General features: G+C 39.7%; 1 protein-coding gene across 2 annotated transcripts; it reads left to right on the forward strand.

Moving 5' to 3' along the window:
* The first annotated feature begins 2,116 nt into the window (after window positions 1-2,116).
* Window positions 2,117-21,626, forward strand: Tra2b (transformer 2 beta homolog). 2 transcript variants are annotated; one of them, XM_057763627.1, is made up of 9 exons: window positions 2,117-2,327; window positions 12,877-13,010; window positions 14,147-14,309; window positions 16,084-16,272; window positions 17,383-17,498; window positions 19,329-19,412; window positions 20,017-20,076; window positions 20,841-20,911; window positions 21,135-21,626. In XM_057763627.1, exons 1-9 carry the CDS (start codon window positions 2,292-2,294, stop codon window positions 21,143-21,145), a joined length of 864 nt encoding a protein of 287 aa, XP_057619610.1. In that variant the 5' UTR covers window positions 2,117-2,291; the 3' UTR covers window positions 21,146-21,626. The 2 variants fall into 2 exon arrangements, with proteins under 2 accessions (XP_057619610.1, XP_057619609.1); XM_057763626.1 differs by having other exon boundaries at window positions 2,118-2,327; window positions 20,838-20,911.
* Window positions 21,627-21,842: the final 216 nt, after the last annotated feature.

Below are 21,842 nucleotides of genomic sequence, written 5' to 3' on the forward strand. Positions count from 1 at the left end.
CTGCTCCTGTCTCCTAAGGCTAAGATTAAAGGTGTGCAACACCACACTCAGGCTAACCTTGAATTCTTTATTTTTCTGCCTCTATTCCCCAAGTTCTGGGATTAAAGGTGTGTCAGTTTTGATGGCAGAATGACCCTAGGAATAAGTGGAATCCAAAATTTCTGAAGCTGAAAAATGCAAGAGCATGTATCCCAGGGACCGAGGACACAGTATGGTGGTGGAGCGCCGGCCTAGGACAGTAAAAGTGATGTTGGGGAGCGCTGTCGATCCGGATGTGGAGCGGCCTGGCACCATCTGGTGGAAATGGGCTCTGGTTGGAACGATAACGGAGTGGCTCAGTGGTGTGTACAGCTGGGATGACCAGATCAACTACCGTTCTTTCATTAGCTAGCTTTTGTTTTCCCCATTGTTGATTGTTGGATCACCATGTAGCCCCGAATATTTACAGAAGCCATTTATTGAACACGACTGTCACAGTCACGCATTCAAAACACAACTCATTTTGAGAACTCATTCATCATGGTTTTAGTCAGAGGAACATACATCTGTGTCCTTTTAGGCCGTTCTTAGTGGGGAGAAGGCAGGTGACGTCCCCCAAAGAAATCCATTACTACTGCAGGCCCCTTTCTTTTGGTTTGCTTGTTCTTTTGTTTTGCTTTTTGAAGGAAGAATCTCATGTAGCCCAGGTTAGCATTAAGCTGCTGCCTGTCCTTGACCTCAACTGTCAAATGCTGGGGTTACAAGTATAAGTGTGTGTCATCCTGCCTGGCTTCCTTTCTCTCTCTCTCTAACAATAGTGTCAGTACATAGCCTTGGCTAGCCTAGAGCTCAGAGATCCTCCTGCCTCTACCTCCCAAGTACTGAGATTATCTGTGTTATAACACAGATAAGACTGTGTTATCGCCGGGCGGTGGTGGCACACGCCTTTAATCCCAGCACTTGGGAGGCAGAGGCAGGTGGATCTCTGTGAGTTCGAGGCCAGCCTGGTCTACAAAGGGAGTTCCAGGACAGGCTCCAAAGCTATAGAGAAACCCTGTCTTGAAAAACCAAAAAAAAAAAAAAAAAGACTGTTATCACACCCAGCTCGATTCCCAATTCTTTAATTTTTCTTCTCTTTTTAGAACAATGTCTTTTTATACAATCCAGATTGATCCTGAACTCCTATGAAGTGTGAACGTCAAACTCAAGGACTCCTTCCTCAGCCTCCTAAATGCTCACCTGTCACGATGCGTGACTCTGAATTTTTAATTCTTTCTACTTCATATCAGATAATCACTAGAAATATAAGGTACAGAAACCAGTAGATCAAAGTCAAGACTGGTGGCTCATAATTGTGTTTGTTTTTTGAGACAGGGTTTTTCTGTAGCTTTGGAGCCTGACTTGGAACTAGCTCTTGTAGACCGGGCTGGCCTCGAATTCACAGAGATCTGCCTGCCTCTGCCTCCTGAGTGCTGGGATTAAAGGCGTGCGCCACCACCATACTGCTGGTGGCTCCTAACTGCAATCCCAGGATTCGGGAGGCTGACATAGAAATGGGTTAATACAACCTGACTGCCAATCTATCTAGCCTGCATGGTGAGGTCAAAGTCAACCCATGCAGCAGAATGAGACTGTCTCAAACCTCAATTTTTTTTATTTTTTTATTTATTTTTGAGACACGGTTTCTCTCTGTATAGCCTTGGCTGTCCTGGAACTCTCTTTGCAGGCCAGGCTGACCTCAAACTCGGAGATTTCCATTGGTTGTGTTCTCTCCTAGACAATAAAAAGGACAAAAGGAAACTAGAAAGGCAGAACAAAGGATGGAGGGGCGCGGAGCCCTCTCTTGTCTCCTTCCACCCAGGACGGTTCTCTGGAAGGTTCCAGAAACAACCGAGGCATGGCTGGTGACCTCGTGGTGTCCCCTGGAGACCACCGCAGACGTCCACCAGCTTACGCTCGCTTTCCCGCCACGCCGCGGCCGGGCTCTAGGGGCGGGTCAGCGCGAGCGAGGCGGGGCGTCAGTCGTCACATCCGGTATGGGAAGCGCCCCTGCCGAAGCAAGCAATTGGCCAGCCCCGCGGAGTGGGCGGGGCCGGGAAAGCGCGCCTTCTGGGGAGCGAGCGGGGCCCGCTTAAAGAGCGCCGCGTCACGTCCGGCGGCGGGAGAGCGGCGCGGAGGAGGTGCGGAGCGCGTCGGCCTTGGGCGGCTCTCAGAGTGCGACGTCGCGAGAGGCTGCGGCGGGGCCTCCGTAGAGAAGGCAAGAGCCTGACAGCTTCCGTCCAGGCCAGCAGCGGTGACAGCCATCCGGAGTCATGAGCGACAGCGGCGAGCAGAACTACGGCGAGCGGGTACGCGCGGGGGGGCGCGGGCGGCCGCGGTCTCCCCTTGTTCTCTCCCCAGGCCTTGCGGGCCTCTGCGGCCGAGCAGCGGGAGCCGGGGCGCCGGAGGGCCTGATGGACGCCGTCCCGAGTCGCCAGGGAGGCCGCCGGCGGGCCGTGGGCCTCGTACCCGCCGCGACCGGCTTTTTTGGTTTTTTTTCTTCCGTTAGGAGGTGGGGGTTGGGGGAGATCAAAAATGGCCGCGGCGTTCCCTCGGCGGTGGGGGATGGGAGCGGGATCTAATTTCGCCGTTGCGCTCCTGCGAAGCCGCGCCGCAGCCATCTTGGGCTCGCGGGCTGGGCGCGCTGCCAGAAGCACAAAATGGCGGAGCCGCCGCTGGTCCTGGCGGCCCGGCCCTGCCTCCTCTCCCGGGGCTGCAGGGGAAAGCGCGGAGGAGCCACGTGGGCCTGAGAGTCGGGAGGGTGCACGGGTGGCGGAGAGCGAGCCTCTCCGGGGCCTCTGGGTACGGAAACGGCGGCGGGGCGTCGGGGGCCCCGTTGGCTTTGTGCTGGGGTGGTTTCTTCGTGGTCGGGGCCTGAGCTGGAGCAGAACGCAAGGTCATTAGCATGGTTGTGCGGAATTGGGAAGAAGCGAGCGGTGGCGACAAGCCACTGCGCTGTTAGCTCTGGGCATCACGTGTTTTATTTTTTAAGCTTCCCCCTCCTAAGGGTGTAATTGGGTGGAGGTAGATGAGATTGTATCTAACGGGCCTGGATTTATCCGTTCCCAGAGCTCACACAAAGCGCAGGTGCTGTGGCGGTAGAGTATTATCCCAGCAAGACAGGAAGGCATTGCATGGCTTAGTGAGCGAGAGTAATTGCAGTTTGAAAACTCCGCTTAGTCCTTGTTAGTATAGTGGTTAAAAAGAGAAAGGAAAACTCCCGCTTAGAAGCACCACAAGAGCAGTTGTTTTCCGCCCCGGGACTTAACATTTTTTTCACAAAGTTTACAGGAGTAGATCATACTCTGCTTGTAGTCTGCTAAGTATGTTAGTGAACTTTTAAAGGTCTTGACGGTAGGCCTCCCACATGGTAAACTCGGGACCAAGGCAGAATAGCTTGAACAGATCAGGTCTTTTAGTACTGAGCAGACCTTTACCGAGATGAGCCTCTTATCCCAAGGTCATTTTAAGTCCAGTGTTACCAGTTTGTGCCTTGTCATTTTAAAGCTTTCCCAAGGAAAGAAACGACGGGGAATTATGCTTTGTTTTTTCCTGATAATGGAAATGGAGCCTGGGCCCGCGTGACACGCACGCGTTTACTACTGCACTATGAACCCAGACTCCGTTTTGTTTTAACTCCTTTCGAACTTCTTTATCCCATCCACACATGCCATGAGGTCTTGCCTCCCAAAGTTGGCATGTAATGATAAATTAGTCTGTGTTTAGAATTAAAAGCAAGTAGTTGGTTGTTGTTTGGGGATTAAATAGGTATGCATCATCATGTTCATGAAAAATTTTCAAGTTAGCTTTCGTTTATATATATTGCTCCCCGAAGAAAGCGATTGAAGAATGGGTACCATTTTGAAAGAGCTGGGAAACTGTTTCCCCTGTTAATTTGAAGTGTTATTTCTGTTTCTACTAACAAGATGGTTTTTGAGTATTTGAGGCAGGGTCACTCCGTGTCCCTGGCCGTCCTGGGAGTTGCTATGTAGACCAGTCCGGTCTTGACCTCAGCCACTGCCTGCCTCTGCCTCCCTAGCTAGTGTTACGGTTTAAGGTGTGAACCAACCACATCCGGCAGTCCTTATTTAATTGGAGAATAAAATGACTTTCTGTGTTTCTTAAACTTGGAAGTTGTAGAACACTTACAAAGAATTTTTTCATGTGCATAATTCCTGAGTTTGTGTGGCCCACGTGTACAAATGTCCAAATGCAGATTGTGAGCCACCTGGTTTGGGTGCTGGGCAGCAAACCTCCATTCTCTTTAAGAAGTAGGTGCTCTTCAGCGCTGTTCCAATTTTTCAGCCCTATACTTACACACATACACATTTTCCTTGGTGTTTTTTGCTCTCCAATTGGAATCTTGGGATAATTGGAAACACTTAGCTGAACTTAAGGCTTGTCAAAAAAGTTCAGAGACAAAAACACTTAAAGGTAAGCAGGGCAGAATGTTACAGGTTTGTAAATACTGGCTACTTGTCCTGGATCCAGATTCAGTTATGATCCTGAATTACTTAGCAAGACTAAACATTTTCCCCCAAGGAATAAGGGGTAGTTTAAGGACTGGTTGTATAACTTGGTAAGAAAATGCTTGCCTGCCATGTCAGGCTCATACACAAACATAATGCAGGGTAGCTCAAGTCCCCTGCATTTCATTCACTGACATAACTGCAAAGTAGCTTGGCCAAATCTGATTTGTTCACCTTCCAAGTGTGAAAAATGTTTAAGGTAAATAGTCTTGGATATGCCTGGTATAACCAACCATCTCTGGAAACCTGGAAATAAGTTTCATTGTCTTTTAGGCCCATAGACACAAGCTATTTTAATGTGCACGGTATAAATCTTTTAAGCTACCTGGAATGTCAGTGATTATTTGTTTTCAAATGTCAGGATTCACTCAACCCCCTTTCAAAGATGTTTCTTTCCTAGGGTGTGTGAAATAAATTGTGCTTGGTTTGGGCACAAGTTTATTGGATGGATGTTAGTAGCATTTTAGCTCTTTTGCAGAGTGTGTTCCTTATCCTTTGTTACTTGTAGGATTGGGGGTTTTTGTTTTTATTTTTTGCCAATTTTAAAGTTGGCTTAAAAACTCATTTCTTCCAGTACTTTTAATAAAAATTGCTCATTTTGTAAAGAAACTTTTCTTTGAAGGAAAAATGGCCACTCTTAATATTTAAGACCCCAATAGTGTTCCTAGTATAGGGTGTGAGACTTGTGAATTTTGATCTTCTAGTTAGTTTAAAATTCTTACCTCGTTGAGATTATGCATGTGAGTCCTGAGAATCTAGAATTATACAAGCCAGAAAATGTTTTTGTTAGACTGTTTGTTTTATGACCACAGTAGCAAGAGATTAGTTTGGAGTTAGCAAATACTCTGATAAAGCAGTATTTTCTTAGAAGTGTAGTATGTTTGGAACCTAAACAAGGAGCAGCTTCTGGATACTATACCCCACCAAATTGCTTCTCAGTTTCTACTTTTTTTCCTCTTCTTAAGCAATCCCGTGATGTCTTTGTGTTTTCCTTGTGTTTATCCCCTAACTCTAAATTCAGGTTTTTAGAGCAAAAACTTCTATTTTTAAAGTAATTGTAGCCTTTACACGTAATTTTAATGAAGGGTTGAATTAAGTTTAAGAAAATCACTAGTTTTTTTCATCATGAGTCTCTTTTGAATCATTTTCTTTGATTTAAATAAGAATGCTTAATATTGTGGATATTATCAAAATAGAAAGTGATACTTCTAAGATGAAATTACAAATGGTTTTACAAGGTAAGTACTGGTTTCCTTGAAAGCTTGAAGGGGAGGGAGTTCAGAAACTGAGAGAAGTGTTAATGGAATTTGTCTTGTTTGTATAGCCTTTTTCCTTTTCAGTAAAGCCCCAAACCTACACAATAAACATGAATGCTTTCAAGCTTAATTTGGCCAAGTCAGTGATTAGCGTTATAGTGTATGTGTCCAGCATTGTTTTGTTGATTAGTATTTGGACATAGCTGTTGTTTTCTAATAAGGTATAGTGATTATTTTAGGAATGAGTACTTTTTTACATGGGTTATTGTAGGATGTGGGCCATATAGAGTTAGGTGTTGTCATCATTTAGTGTTAACTTTTTGTCAGGTCAAAATTGATCACAGCAAATTCTCAAATCACTATTTTGAACTGATTTTGGAGGCTATTTTCAGGTTATTAATTGGCGTGGATTTTCATGTTTGGAGGGGCCCGACAATAAAATTTTTGCTTAGATAGTAGATAAGAAATTAGACAAAAATGCATATATGTGCTTTTGATGAAAAATGTGTGATCAAAAGAAATTTAAGGGTTTGGTATTTTTGCAGGGTTACAAAAAGCATCGACTTTAGAGCTGGTGTAGTTATGTCCTCGGGTTCTCGCCTTCAACCCTTCAGAAATTTTCTTCAGCATTTAAGGATTTTTCTCCTACCCTTAAAGTAGAGGACACTTTCCTCTAATCTCAGCATTTGGGAGGTGAAGGCAGGAGAATCAGGCCATCATCCTTTGGCAATATAGACGCCATTCTGGGCTATATGAGACCCTGTCTCCAAAAAAAGCCGGTAATCCATTTTAGTGTTGACCTTTTCTGTAACAAGGTGTAGTTTTTCTTTACTCATTTCATTCATTGCCAATTATTAAACTATTCCTCCAGTGATGTGGGTTTTTTTTCTAAGTATGCTCCTTTTTAAAACCAAATATATGTTAACCCAATAGTTGATCTTGTGGTTTTATGAAGTAGTTGCTTGAGTTTAGCTGAGTTAATACAAATTGTCTAGCAGTGGTTTATTCTTAGTATATAGGAGAAAGATTAGAAAGTGTTAATGAATGAAGCAGTACCAAAGTGGCCTTAATGTTGAAAAAGTCCTGGTACCTACTAAAGCTTTTTTGTCTTCTGAATCTAAGCCCTGTATCTATCTATACATAAATAACCTTTAGGGAGGCCAGGCACTAAGGAAACCTGCTTGGGCATTCTGATTCCATGATTACATTTGTGCTGCCAGTAAACGCTTCCCATTACATTTTAGTGATGGATCTTACAAGAAAACCAATTACTGTGACTCCCTTAAATAGCCATTCTAAAATGACCCCAGATTAAACAAACAGTAATTAACTAAAAAATTAGTCTGGAAATCATCAGGCTTTTCCTTGGAAAAGATACTTCTATACCCATGGTTGCCTATGCCAACAATAGAATAAAGACTTGTCTTTTTTTTTTTTTCAAGGAAATTTTCCTTTTTTCTCCCCTCTTTCAAACCCGAAGAAAATGTAAGAGGAAATAGACAGTAAAAGAGCATTCAGAAATATTTTAGCAGGGTAACAAGGAAAACTAGATTGTTTTACTGGGACAGTATTTTAGTGTCCCAGTATTAGAATTAAACTTCACTAGTCTGCTAAAGTGGGCCTTTTTAATAATTTGAGGAGGTTAGCCATAATTTTCTCATAATTTGCCACCTTTCAAGTAAGTTCTCTCCTTTGGACATCCAGAAGACTGATGTTTTGCTAATAGAGGGGAAAACTTTACAACAGAATTCTTTGGACATAACCACTGTTGGAGTCAAGTTTGCTCTACTTTTCTTTATAGCTATTGGCATGTAGTAGATAATTTTATTTAGTATCAGGATTTTGGTTCTAAATTTAGTAATTAAATTAATACAGAGTTTTCAAGGGTGGGTTGAACAGATTCAGTTGTCAGGTTTGCTGACATTGTCTAACAATGTTCTTTCAAGTAAACAGTAATGTGGAATTATGCATTTCTTGTCTAGGCAAGTCACAGTACTGTAAACGTTCAACCCAGCCTTTGTCATTGTGCAGATGAGTTGTCCATGCTTTTCTTTCTTGCACTTTTGTATTGAAATGTGTCACTTTTTGACTAGAGATGTGCTTTTGACACTTAGCATTTTCTCTTGAATACAATAAGAAGTGTGAATTGTGATTACAATTTGTAAAATTGTTTAATGAACAGTAAATGTTCAGTGTCGCACTTCACATTCATGTTAAGCATGGTGAATTTATATGGAATATATAAATGATTATCATACCAACAGGAAACTATGTAGTTTCAGTTTTTTGAGCTGCATATTTTAGTATTTTTTAAATCCAAAACTACAAAAGGGAATTTTTTTTCTAGTTGCAGTTTTGGCACTGGATTTTATCCTGGAGTTTTAAAATATTCTTCATCCTGTTCTTTTTCTATTAAGGTTAATGTTGAAGAAGGAAAATGCGGAAGTCGTCATTTGACAAGTTTTATAAATGAGTATTTGAAGCTCAGGAATAAGTGAAGCTGAAATTTGAAAAAATAAAAGAAAGAATGCATGCTAATTATCAGACCAGAAGTCCCACTTGTAGAATATTGAGCAATTTGTGTGAAGTGGGGAAGATGAAAGAAGTCAGAATTTGAAACGGAAGAATGAAGAAAAGAAATAAAAATGAAGTTAAGATAAGAAGTAATCTGGAATCAGAAAGCACTACGCTAAGTAATTACTAGTCTGTTTATGTGTCCCTGTATATTTTGCTAAACATGCATGCATTATTTGTTTAATAGAAGAAAATATATACAGGGTAAAGAAGTGACTTCCAAGGGAATCGTTTAAATTAGGTAATTCTAATTTTTAATTGCTTAGTCAAATGATGGAAATGCAATTCTTTAAAAATAACTATTTGTAGTCAAATAGCAGGAAGCAGTTGCTAATCCACTGGGGAATACTAGTTGGCCTCCCATCTTCCCTTACTTAGACTTTTTACCTATTATACTCTGCTAGTTCTGGGGCATGAGTGAGTATGAGTTGGAACTGGTGGTCTGTTACTTAGCCACCCTTTGGACTCTTAAAATGCACTGATGGTTTCTGCTTTGATACTGAACAGTGTATAGTAGAATATTTTCTACTGGAAAAATTTCAAGACTGTCATCAGGGTAGTAATGGGACTAAACCCTCAAAATCCAAGCAAAACATCTAACATGGTTGTTTTATTGTAATGAAAGGATTAGGTTTCCACATATTGGTGGAAAGCTATAACCACTTAAGTCCTAATGTTGAGATCTACATGTGCCAAATAAGGATGTTCTGTATATTCTGTTGCATGCCTGTTCCAACTGAATTATAAGGGGTTTTGCTTAAGTATAATAGCCTCCCTTAGATGGGTCATGCAAGTATGATAGCTAATTCAAAGTGCAGTGGTTGCTGCTACTTTGTTGCCTTTTTCCCTATCTTTGGTTAATTATAATGATCTTAAACATGGTTTTCTTCTAGTGTGTGTGCTACCTCAACCGAAAAGAAAACCAATGCAATTCTTTTCTGTGTTTTGACTGATTATTGTTAGATGATTAGCATGTTAATAAGAAGTACCCATAATCAATAGCAGACAACCAAATAATTGCCTGCTCCGTACAGAATATTAAAGGTTATCATCTTGAAATAATGACAACTTTTATTCTGGGTGTTGTCGGATCGTTAGAGCTATTGGAGAAAATTATTTTAAATGACCTTTCATGAAGGGTGCATGTGTTGTTGGTACACTTTAGCCTATTGTCAGTGCTTTTTACTTGTGCTTCTTTCCTTGTTTCTGTATCTTGCTAGGAGAATACAGTTTTCATTTATAGCAGACAGTTTGTTGCTTTGTAAAACTAATTGTCAGATAATAATGAAATAATGTCAATTTTATGTTACTACTCAAGCTTAAAGGGGATTTGAATTTCCATATGGTCCCAAGTGGATACACTTAAAGTGAAAATGTTTATGTTAGTTAGCAAAGTTTCCCGTCTGTTTTTTGTTTGTTTGTTGTTTTCCTTTTCAGAAGGTGTCTCCTATGATCGGTGAGGGTGCTTTTATGTCCTGTTGACAGGGAAAACAGAGGGCTGAAATGGGGGTTGGAATTTTACTTGCAATACAGGGGAGATTACTTTGCCAAAGAATCATAGAACGATTTAACTTCTGACATTGAGTTTGTGGGGCTTAATTAAACTTACATGTATTTTTGCTTTTTAGGATTAGGGTGCCTAACACAAACTAAAAGCTGTTTAGTACTGCGTATTATGAGCTCCTGTAAGGAAAGAGTTACTACTTCTGAGATGCTGCTCTCAATATAGGAGGAGCTATAGGCTGCTTGATTTTGTTTTTGAACTTGACCTGTCCTTATATATTGGTTGTGCATTAGTTAAAATGACTGAGATTTGAGGGCATTTTTGGGGGAGAATTTCTGTCATTGTTGGTGCTTTTCGGTATTGGCCATCCACAGTATATATAGTTCTTTTTGTAGAGTTCTATATGGCTTTGTCACTCAGAGTTGTAGAGGACTTTCCTGGCTGGTTTTATAGAATTGTTTGTGCTTTAAGGTTTACGATTAGTGTAGAGCTTTGTATTTAGCTAATCACCGATTTCACTTTTATATTTTCTTCTCACCTTTATAGATATCTACATAACTGGAAGGATTTAACTAACAAAGGATTAGCTGGCAAAGTTTTTAGAGGTAGTTTTTTGTGGGTTCTTTCCCAGCCCCCCAGCTAGCCAACAGTGCCAGTATACAGGCAAAGGGGATCTTTTGTGTTTCCACTCATTTTTAATCTTAAGAAATTGTTGCTCAAAAAGTACATGTGGGACATAGCGTATTAGATTTGGAGGCTGAGTTAAAAAAAAAAAAGTCTTGGTAACTTTCCAAGACATTTGTTGAGACACCTTAGTCTACTAGACTATTTTATTATTTATTTATTTATTTATTTATTTATTATGTATACAATATTCTGTGTGTATGCCTGCAGGCCAGAAGAGGGCACCAGACTCCATTACAGATGGCTGTGAGCCACCATGTGGTTGCTGGGAATCGAACTCGGGACCTTTGGAAGAGAAGGCAATGCTCTTAACCTCTGAGCCATCTCTCCAGCCCCCTCTACTAGACTTGACTTAAGAAAAAACTTTCCTCATCTAATTTCCCATTCTAGAAATTTCTTTTCTCTTAGCAGACAGATAGCTGAGGCATCCCAGTTTGGAATAAAACTTTGGTTAAAAAGAAGCAACAGTCTTTTTTGAGGATTTATGTATATGGTGCTCTGTCTGCATGTACACCTACATGCCAGAAGTGGGCATCAGGATTATATATAGGATGTTTGTGAGCCACCATGTGGTTGTGGGAATTGAACTCAATACCTCAGAAGAACTGCCAGTGCTCTTAACCCGCTGAGCCATCTCTCCAGCTCCCAGGAACTTTTGTTTTCTACCTCTTTTATTCGTAGACAAATTTACCTTACAGTGATTTTTTTTTTTTTTAATGTGCCGTGTGGCAGTGATATTCTCTTCTGGCAAAAATTTTTCATTTTGTTTTTGTTAAAGCTTCTAATTGTTCTATAAGGTATTCTTATAGAATTTGAATAAATGCATTTTTATTAACTTTCTATTTCTAGTCCCTTCTGTTTTCTCTTGTAGATTAGCCTTTCCCTATAGTAAAGATGACAAAAGCTACACTGTAAGTTTGTCTTTTGTTGTTGACCATGAAGAAAGTGAGATGTAAATTGCCTTGCTGAACATTTTGCTTGAACATTAGATGCTGAAATCCAATGGCTGGTTAATTGGGGTAGTCTCTCCCCACCACGAGCAGTGGATCCTAAACTGTATTGTGGTATTAAAGGCAGCTGAGTCACACGTGGCTTATTTTAATCTGTAGCTATATTCCTTGGGGGATGAAGTTCTGGTAGAGAGGTAAGTTATCTGTCACATGTTAAATCACAACCATGCTTTAGTGTGTCCTTGAAGTATTTTCTAGATTATTTGGGGCCTGGAAAGCTGCTCATTTTTGCAGTTGTCTTCTTCCGTTTACTTGAGGTTCCTCCCTTCTATGTTGCATATAAAATGCATATTTTTGTCTCCTGAGCATTGAGGAGGAATGCTCTAAATTGTCTTCCTTATTCTGTATGTAAATCATAGTCTGGATTCTAAAGTACTTGGAAGGGATTTTTGAGATTCGTGCCCTTTTAGCTTTGCTTTCTTTTTAGTGGCTGTATCTTAAGAACAATTGGCTAGACTATGCCTTTCCTTTTTGCCTTAAAAGGTTTTGTCATAGTGAAAGCTTAGTTGTCTGGGGAATGAGCACTGTCTCTTCCCATTTAATAAACGGGAGTCCATGGTATTTGCCTAGGTATCTACAGAAATTTTCCTGGGCTGAAAGTTCCTGATTTTATCTTTGTTTTAATGTGCCTTTAACATTGTTTCTACTTTTTTCTTGGTTTGATTTTGCCTTTGCTCTTGCCATTGTAGGCAAGAAAGCTGTGGATCTTTGGCACCTTTTCTGCTCTTAGCAATTTACTGTCTTGCTTTTGTTCTTAGTTCCTTTTGTTTGCTCTTGAGTTTTGTAAGAGGTCTCAACATACATTGAAAACTATCTTATAGCCATTTCCTGTCCGTTAGCTAGTCTTTTAGATTTTTTTTTCTACCTTCCAAACTTGAAACACAAGATTATCCTAAAACTATTTTATTTTTGCCCCTCATTTAACAAACCATAACTTGAAGTTACCGGATTTTGTTTTGATTGTTGCTTGACTGGAGTAGACTAGGCTTCATAGTTAACTAAAGTTCTTTCCCACTCTATGTAGTAATAATTCCCAAATGTAATACTTCTGTAGTTCTTTAAACAATCTGACTTTGAAACCTTTTAGGGGAGTGGAGTTAGGTAATTCTTGTGGAAGAACTAACTGATGTAAGTTGAAGCAATGAAACTATTATACCAGGTATACTCAATTCCTGCCATCACATGTTTTCTTATCTTTGGAAGAGGATTGTTCTCCTTGGCCATTTATCTCACAGAAGCTTACTTATTTTTAAAGCTTCTTCAAAAGTATACAAATTAAAACTTTTGACATCTGCGTGTAGGAATCCCGTTCTGCTTCCAGAAGTGGAAGTGCTCACGGATCCGGGAAATCTGCACGGCACACCCCTGCAAGGTCTCGCTCCAAGGAAGATTCAAGACGTTCTAGATCAAAGTCACGGTCCAGATCTGAATCTAGGTAAGAAAGACTTTTTTTTTTAATTTATTTTTATTTTATAGACATTGGTGTTTTGCCTGCAAGTATGTCTGCATGCGGGAATCAGATCACCTGGAACAGGTGTTATAGACAGCTGTGAGCTGCCATGTGGGTGCTGGGAATTGAACCTGTATCCTCTGGAAGAGCAGCCAGTGCTCTTAACCACTGAGCCATCTCTCCAGCCCCAAGAAAGACTATTTTGAAATCTCTTTCTATTAACCCTGTTCTGAAATTAGTGTGATTTGTTAAGCTAAGGAAAGTAAAGAATGTGTTCATTTATTGGTCTATTTAATGTTGATATTAGAAGTGGGAACCAGAAGACTAAAACAACCTGGACTTCTGGGGTCAGGGTTCAGATCTTTTGCTGACTTGAGTACATTATGCTTAACTTTGGAACTTTGGCTGCTTATAACACCAGTACTTCATCTATTAGTGCATTCTGGTTTTGGTGACTCCTTTATGTTTTACTTTACTCAAAAGCCACGAACTTAATTATTTTCTATGTGCATTGATGTTTTGCCTGCATGAATGTCTGTGTTAGGGTGTCAGATCTTGGAGTTACAGTTGTGAGCTGGCTACCATGTGGGTTTTGGAAGAGCAGCAAGTGCTCCTAACTATTGAGCCATCTCTTCAGCCCAAAGCTTGCTTGCTTGCTTTTTTCTTTTTTAAGGCAGGGTTGAGATCCACCTGCCTCTGCCTCCTAAGTGCTGGGATTGAAGGCACAGGCCACCGCTGCCTGAATTAAGAGATAAATACAGTGGCTTTTGTTAATTGGCCAAAATGAATAGTTGGCATAATAGGGAAATACAGAAATAGAGGATAAAAGCTTAAAAAGGCATGCACAAACCAAACGTGTAGTACGGTCCACTTTTCAGAACTTTAAATATCCTTAACTTCAAATTTTTCTTAATGTTATTTTGGAAAAAATAATGAGAGGGAGCCTGTTGTTCTTGACTTTGGTTGCTTAACAAAATAAAAATGATTAGATGGGGGTAATTTTTTTTATCATGAACTATGCCTTCTGTTTGGAATTTAACTCTAGAATAGAGTAATAAAGAAATTGAAAGGTTTATCTATTTATTTGTTATTTAGCCATAACCTCAAGTTCTATCTTGCAGGTCTAGATCCAGAAGAAGTTCTAGAAGACATTATACAAGGTCACGATCGCGATCCCGCTCCCATAGACGATCTCGGAGCAGGTCTTACAGCCGAGATTATCGCAGGCGGCACAGCCACAGCCATTCTCCCATGTCCACTCGAAGGCGTCATGTTGGGAATCGGGTAAGATGGAAAAGTTTTCTGAAGTGCTATGGACTGAACCCAGGTTATATACACGAGGCAGATCAAACCACTGAGGTCCCATCCCAGCCTGAAGACATTTTTGAAACATTGTACTACCTGGTCTCTTTACTTTGACAGTGGAGTTTTAGCTTCTGCTTCTAGAAGTGGAAGTGTTTTTATTAGTATGTAATTTTCCTACCTAATAAGTTTTTTCTATGTAAAATTACCGTAACTTTTTTTAAGTTCCTTAATTTTTGGCTGGAATGCTTGTAACATGCTTATAAAATTTATATTACTAATGATAGCTGCTAAAGTAATTTGTTGCACTTTCTTGGGTTTCATATGTGTTTGTCTATAATCACTTAACATGTAATACAGTTCCCCTTGTCTGTTTCAATTGCTAGACATTAAGAAGAATTAATGAAAAAGCCCACAGATTTATGAAGCTTACTGTTTGCTTCATCTTTAGTTTGAAGTCTTGATTACTAATGTGCTTAGTTTGCATTTAAATTTTATATCTGATTACTTAAAATACGCAACAAATGTTCTGTAAGCAGTTGTTAACATATGCTGCTAGTTAGGTGGGAGGTCTAACTGTAGTTGTGACACCCTTATTGTACCCACCAAGACTTAATTTCCTTCTGAGATTGGTTGGATTCTTCAATGCAGAACCCAAGGCAGAATTATTCCTTCTGTTCCATAGGTATATAATGTACACCCTTATTTCCAGTTATTTACTCCAACCTATCCTTGCACAGCTATGTAAAACATGACATTCTTGTTAAGTATCTTTTGGTTGTTTTCCTTCTTTAGTGATGGTGATGCATCTACCCTACACCCACAGGGTTTCTCTGTGTAGCCTTGGCTCTCGCCCTGTTAGAACCATGCTGAGCTGCTTCTGCCTCCCAAATGTTGGGATTAAAGGCATGCACCACCATCACCTGGCTGTTTCCATTTTTGAGATAAGCTCTCACTGTGTTGTGCCACTGTGGCTGTCCTAAAACTCAGAGTAGACCAGGTTGATCTCTAAAAATCTACTTGAATCTGCTTCCCTCATGTTGGAGTGAGTGCATGACTACCTATATCCAGTTCATTTTATTTATTTATTTATTGCATTTGTGTGTGCATGATTGAGGGGGCATGTCATAGATGTCAGGACAATTGAAGGAGTTGGTTTGTGTCTAAGGAGCCCAGGAAGTTTCCAGTGTGAACAGAAGGGGAGAGTATGCCAACCAAGAGTGGGCAGAGGGATATTTCCTGGGATTCAGCTTTACCCCTCTTTGGCAATTCTAGCTGGTGTAATCTCACAGTCAAGATACCTGTGAGATTTTGGTCACCCTGGGTTGCATGAGCTCCAGACTAAAACAAAACAGCCTATCTTTTTATTTCCCCTTGCTAATGGAGATTATGCTGTTCTGATTTTTGTTGTTAGCTGTGATTTTTTTTTTCTCCTTAGAATAAATTCCCTGATGAGTATTACCTAAGCTGAGCTCCAAACCTCAAAAGCAACAACAAAAATCAGAACAGAATCTCTTAATGATCCTCCTCTCTGTTTTAGGGTTGGATTTAATTTAGTTCCCTTGTGGGATTTCCTACCCTTTGTGGTTATCACTGTATGCCACAGTGTTTTGTAAGATGCAGTGGTGCTTGATCTAATTTATCATCCTAATAATTGTTTTTTATGTTATATTCTAGTTAGTTATCCTTACTTTGTCCACTTACCCCCTTTAAGATCTATGTAAAATTTTCAGATTTTAAAATCTTTGTTTTCTAGGCAAATCCTGACCCCAACTGTTGTCTTGGGGTGTTTGGATTGAGCTTGTACACCACAGAAAGAGACCTGAGAGAAGTGTTCTCTAAATACGGCCCCATTGCTGATGTGTCTATTGTGTATGACCAGCAGTCTAGACGCTCTAGAGGATTTGCCTTTGTATATTTTGAAAATGTAGATGATGCCAAGGAAGTAAGTAAATATTTACTTGTACTTTTGTTCTGATTGACCACGCAATTTCTGGTTTTATATTATAGATTAAAGATCTAAGGCATACAACTATAGTTTTGAGTTTTTGTTCTTTGGAGGAATTTTAAAAAAATTTCCGCTTGGAACATGTTTAATTCAGTGATGTTCTGAACTTACTCTCAGCCTTGCATTGCAAAAAAACAAAACAAGCAAGTGTGACTTAGGTTGGTGGTCTTAGTACTTTCTTCAGGCAGGTACTGTCTCTAGGCTAAAAGCAGTTTTAAGTAAATTCCAAACACATCACTTGCTTTTTCTGTAATGCTGTGTTATAAAAAGTAAACCCTGAATATATTTTGGCAAAGACTAATACACAGAGCTATTTTAAATTCTAAGTTTGTACGTGTGGGTGTTTGCCTACATGAATGTCTTTGCACTATGTATGCAGTGTCTGTGAAGGCCAGCAGAGGGCACTGGATCCGCTGGAACTTGATCTACAAACAGTTGTGATGACTCCTAGTGTGGGTGTTGGGAATTGAATACAGGTCTTGAAAAGCAGCCAGTTCTGTGAACTTCAGTCCATGCTCATTTTGGGGGGGGGGGGGTGTAACTAATATTAGATCCAGGCTGCGTTTTAGAGATGTTTGGCTCCCACAACAGGCATTTTGAATCAGAATATAAACAAGTTTGTTTTTATTTCTTACCATACCAAATGGCCATAGGTAAAGAAGAGCATTTGGACTGTGTTCAGCAAGTATAGACATTAAAATTTGGCTTTCATAAATGGTATGATGTATGTATGTTAGAAATCCCAACTCTTAGGATGTTAGAAATCAATGGATTGGCTAAGTTCACCTAAATTTGTAGGTAGTTGTAATAAATATGTTGTGGGTATGTAGGCTGCTATATAGTGTTTATCCTTTTTTTGTTTTTGTGACTACTTTTAGCAAGTGAATTTGTACTAGAGGGAGTAACCCATTTAATTTACGTGTTTTTTTATGGCCAAACTTCTATAAAAATATTAGGAAACTGGATGGAAAGTCCCTTTAGTCTTCATTAAATAGCTGTAAGATAGAGACAATTATTTGGGTGTATATAACTATTTATCTTTTTAAGGCTAAAGAACGTGCCAATGGAATGGAGCTTGATGGACGTCGAATTAGGGTCGATTTCTCTATCACAAAAAGGCCCCATACCCCAACACCAGGAATTTACATGGGGAGACCTACTTAGTAAGTTTACCTTTATATGTGTATATGTGTGGTTGGGTACTTGAATGTTCTAGAGGCACATGTTGGCTGTCTTCCTCTGTCTTTTTCCCCCATCAATCTCTTGATAATCTTTTTAGAAGAAATTCCTTTAAAAAAATATTGTGTACCTGCACAGCCATATGCAAGTAAAGTTTAGAGGACACCTTTGTGGCATCTATTCCTTTCTTAGACTTTTACATGGGTTCTGGAGATTATCTCAGTTGACAGGCTGTAAGTTCCATTACCTAGCCACTTTGCTGTTAATGTCTCCAACTCCTCCACGGATCTCTCTTTACCGTTTTTATGCCCCCCTCCTCCCCTTCAGTGCACTCAGTCCAGTTAGTACACTCATGCTTCATGGGTGTGTAGCCATGTGCTGCATTATGGTCATCCTACCATTGTCAGACTACTTGAACCAACTTCCAGCTGTATCTAGTTCCTTTAGTTAGGGATGGGACCTTGAAAGGAACTTCTTTCTTATGCATGCTAGAATGTTTACTGGTGCAGGTAACTTTCACTCATGAATTGAGTCATGTTCAAGCTGTGCCATTGTACATCTTCCTAATCTATGGCTTTAGAATCTTTCTGTTCCTGGTGTTTGAACCTGGAGGGTGGGGGGAATAGGTTGGTACTGATGTTCCATTTAGTCTACATTTTAATCAGTTGTGAATGTTTATCAGTTGCTGTCTGGTGCTTCTCCTACAAAGATTCTTGTAGGGTTCTGATTCTTGGGTATCATATTAGACTTTGAGACAATGTATCAATCCAGAGGTTGCTAACTAGCTACAGAGAGTCTCTGGCCTTCCTGTCACCATACTTTGGATGATGAGGGCCTATTCAAGACCTCATACCTATATGTATTGAGCTATCTCAGAAACCTCTAAATAAAATTCTTATAACAAAGGGGGGGGGGTCAGTTGGCAGATGTTAAAAGACATCTTCCTGCATTCTCTCCTTCCATCTTTATGTGTGTTGCATTGTCACCCAGTTAATATTTTGTATATATATGAGCGTTTGGGTGAGTTCATAGACAGGTGGCGTATGTGGAGGGCAGAGCAACCTTTGTGTTCCCTCACCTTTCATATTGCTTTAAAGTGGGTTTATGTTCACTGCTGGAGCCTATCTGGCTTTGAACTTCTGGAAATTTCTGCTTGTACATACCATCTAGCCTTAGAAACATTAGAATAGGTATGTGACAGGCACCTGGCATGGAATTTGAGGTGAGTACTTAGGTAGTTCTGTTTATAAGCGTTTTACTCAGTCTAATTTAAAAACAAAAAGATTAAAGGAAAAACCTTTTAAAGGCAGGTTCTCAGCCCAGCAGTGGTGGCAAATGCCTTCTTTAATCAGCTTTTGGAAGGCAGGGCATCTCTGAATTCAAGAACAGCCAGGACTACACAGAGAATCCCTATCTCCCCCACACACATACACATAACCCACCAAATCCCTCACCTCCAAGAAAAAAAGGAAAAGGCAGGATATCACCAGAAAGCCCTGGCTGGCATCAGTCTCACAGATTTCTGCCTCTTTGCTAGAATTAAAGATGTGTGCCAATATGCCCAACAGTTTTATAGAAAGTCTATGGATTTTTGTGCCTCAAACTAGAAGGTTACATACATATGGATATACATATCTGAAACAAGGAAAAAGAAAACCTGGGTAATACTGATAAGAACTGTATAGAAAAAAATTTAAGTAATGATACTTAAAAGAGGTTTGTTATCTATCAGGATCAGATTTTAATAGCAAAAGTTGTTGCCAACAAATGAGGACGGTTACTTGAATTATTAAAAGTTATGTTGTTGTTCTCAGTGGCAGCTCACGCCGCCGCGATTATTATGACAGAGGATATGATCGGGGTTATGATGACCGGGACTATTACAGCAGGTCATACAGGTAAGCTGTGTAGGAGTTCATTCACACTTCATTTACAGCAGCACAAAACACCTAAAATTTTAAAATGTAAGAAATAGCTGCAATTTAAACCAAAACTTTAGACCTTTGTCTAATTTGCTATCTAGTTGGATGCTTGCCTAATTGTTAAATACAAATGAGACCTTAAACTTGGTGTGCTAATACAAAGATGAAACTTGACTTTATACATGTATGGAGGTCAATCTTTGGCTTTTACTTGGGTTCTGGGTATTTAATTCAGATGGTAAAGTATCGAGGCATCAGTCACCAACAAGTAATCTAAGCCTTTAGCAGAAACTTCTGCTTAACTATAGACCATGTGTTTAGTTTTTGTAAATGAGATTTTTCTTGAAGATTGTTCATTATAGACTGTCTTTAATATTTGATGTCCAGAATTTTAACAAAATGGCATTTTTCCCTTTTAAGCATTAGTGTGTTAAGTAGCACTTGGGACTGAGAAGTCTTTATTGAGAGCAACTATGCCATTCAGGAAGAACTCTTCAACACATTAACTACAAAACAGGGTTTTGTCCATTCTTGTAGCAATTGTTTTAACTAAAAAAAATTTACTTTTCTGTTTTTACAGAGGAGGTGGTGGAGGAGGCGGCGGATGGAGAGCTGCTCAAGACAGGGATCAAATTTACAGGTGTGTAAATTTCTGTTAAAGTCTGAGTAACAGAATACTTGTAAAATGTTTGCCTGATACTTAGGCAACTGTTCTCTAAGTGACACCGTGAAGATTGTGTTTTGTTTTGACTAGAGACGGGATTTCTGTAACCTGGAACTTGGAGATTCTGCCTTTGCCTCCCAAGTTCTGAGATTTAAGGCATGCCTGGCCTTGTTTTTTGTTTTGTTTTTATTTGAATTAATTTATATGTGTATTTAGTCAGTGTTTGGGGGTTTTGTTTTGTTTGAAACAGGGTTTCTCTGCAGTCCTAGCTGTCTTGAAACTAGCTCTTGTAGACCAGGCTGGCCTTGAACTCAAAGAGATTCACCTGCCTCTGCCTCCTGAGTGCTGGAATTAAAGGTGTATGCCACCACCTTTAATGCATACTTTGTTTCTTTGGAGACAAGATGGCCTCACATTTTGAGCCACCATGTGGGTGCTAGGAATTGAACCTGGGTTCTCTGCAAGAGTAGTGAATGCTCATAACAGCCATCTATCTCTCTGGCCATATGATTTGGTTTTTTTAAAGTTCATGATAGTTCTCAATGGACAATGTAAAGCGTTCGTAGAAATTAAAAATTGAGCTTTAAGATACTTTCAGTGTTTATTTGGACGTAATACACTACACTTTGAAGGTTTATTGGAACCTCCCAGCTTGAGAATCAGCAAAAGTTTGGCTTCATGTTATTAGCCCATTTATTACCTAGATGTAGATATACACGGTCTTTGTTTATTTACAGAAGGCGGTCACCTTCTCCTTACTACAGCCGTGGAGGATACAGGTCACGTTCCAGATCGCGATCATACTCACCTCGTAAGTTACCTTGATTAGTTTTATTCATCTCTTATAATGTGATTTGTATAACTATTTTATAAATTGGAAGTCCACATGGTTCTGTCTTCATTGGTCATAGTTCAATCTGTGACACCTAGATGATAAATATATGGATGTGTATACATCTAATGCTTGAATGAATTTCTTATTCATGTGAGAGACTTGATTCCCAAACATTGACAGGGTTTTGTTTTCTTTCCAGGTCGCTATTAAAGCATGAAGTTGAAGACTTTCTGAAACCTGCCATAGAGCTGGGATATTGTTTGTGGACAATATTTTCTATTGTCTCCTGTTTAAAAAGTGAACAGTGCCTAGTGAAGTTAGGTGACTTTTACACCTTTTATGATGACTACTTTTGGTGGAGTTGAAATGCTGTTTTCATTCTGCATTTGTGTAGTTCGGTGCTTTGTTCAAAGTTAAGTGTTTTCAGAAAAGTATGTTTTGCATGTATTTTTTTACAGTCCAAATTTTGACTGCTGAGAAGTTTCTATTGTACAAAACTTCATTTAAAAGGTTTTTCTACTGAATCCAGGGTATTCTGAAGATCGAAGCCTGTGTGTAAAGTGCTACCAAATGGCAAAAAGCAACAATAAACAAGTTTGATTTTTACTTTTCTTTCTAAATATCAATGCTTAACCATTCTTAAGTTTCCAGTAAAATATTTTAAAATAAAGATACTCGTTTTCTTTCGGGAGTCCATGAAACTTGCCATATTCGATATACTTGCAATTAAGTGTTAAAAATACGCTGTAACTCTGTGCTGCTAGTATTAGAACAAAAATCTTTTCACACAGCAAATGCTTAATGCTTACATTAATGTGGATTTGTCAGCCTTTATGTAATCTGTATTATATAGAGCAGGGAATAAGAGCTTCAGATACATGTCTTTAAAAGGCTGTTTGTTACAAAA

The sequence above is a fragment of the Chionomys nivalis genome, chromosome 3 (assembly GCF_950005125.1).
Source record: "Chionomys nivalis chromosome 3, mChiNiv1.1, whole genome shotgun sequence".
NCBI lineage: Eukaryota > Metazoa > Chordata > Mammalia > Rodentia > Cricetidae > Chionomys > Chionomys nivalis.

Excerpts from the sequence above, each read along its gene's own strand:
- Tra2b (XM_057763626.1), top strand. The coding sequence starts at position 2,292 with ATGAGCGACAGCGGCGAGCAGAACTACGGCGAGCGG. Across the intron at positions 13,011-14,146 it reads CGGTCCAGATCTGAATCTAG|GTCTAGATCCAGAAGAAGTT; the intron begins GTAAGAAAGACT and ends TCTATCTTGCAG. Across the intron at positions 20,077-20,837 it reads GACAGGGATCAAATTTACAG|AAGGCGGTCACCTTCTCCTT; the intron begins GTGTGTAAATTT and ends GTTTATTTACAG.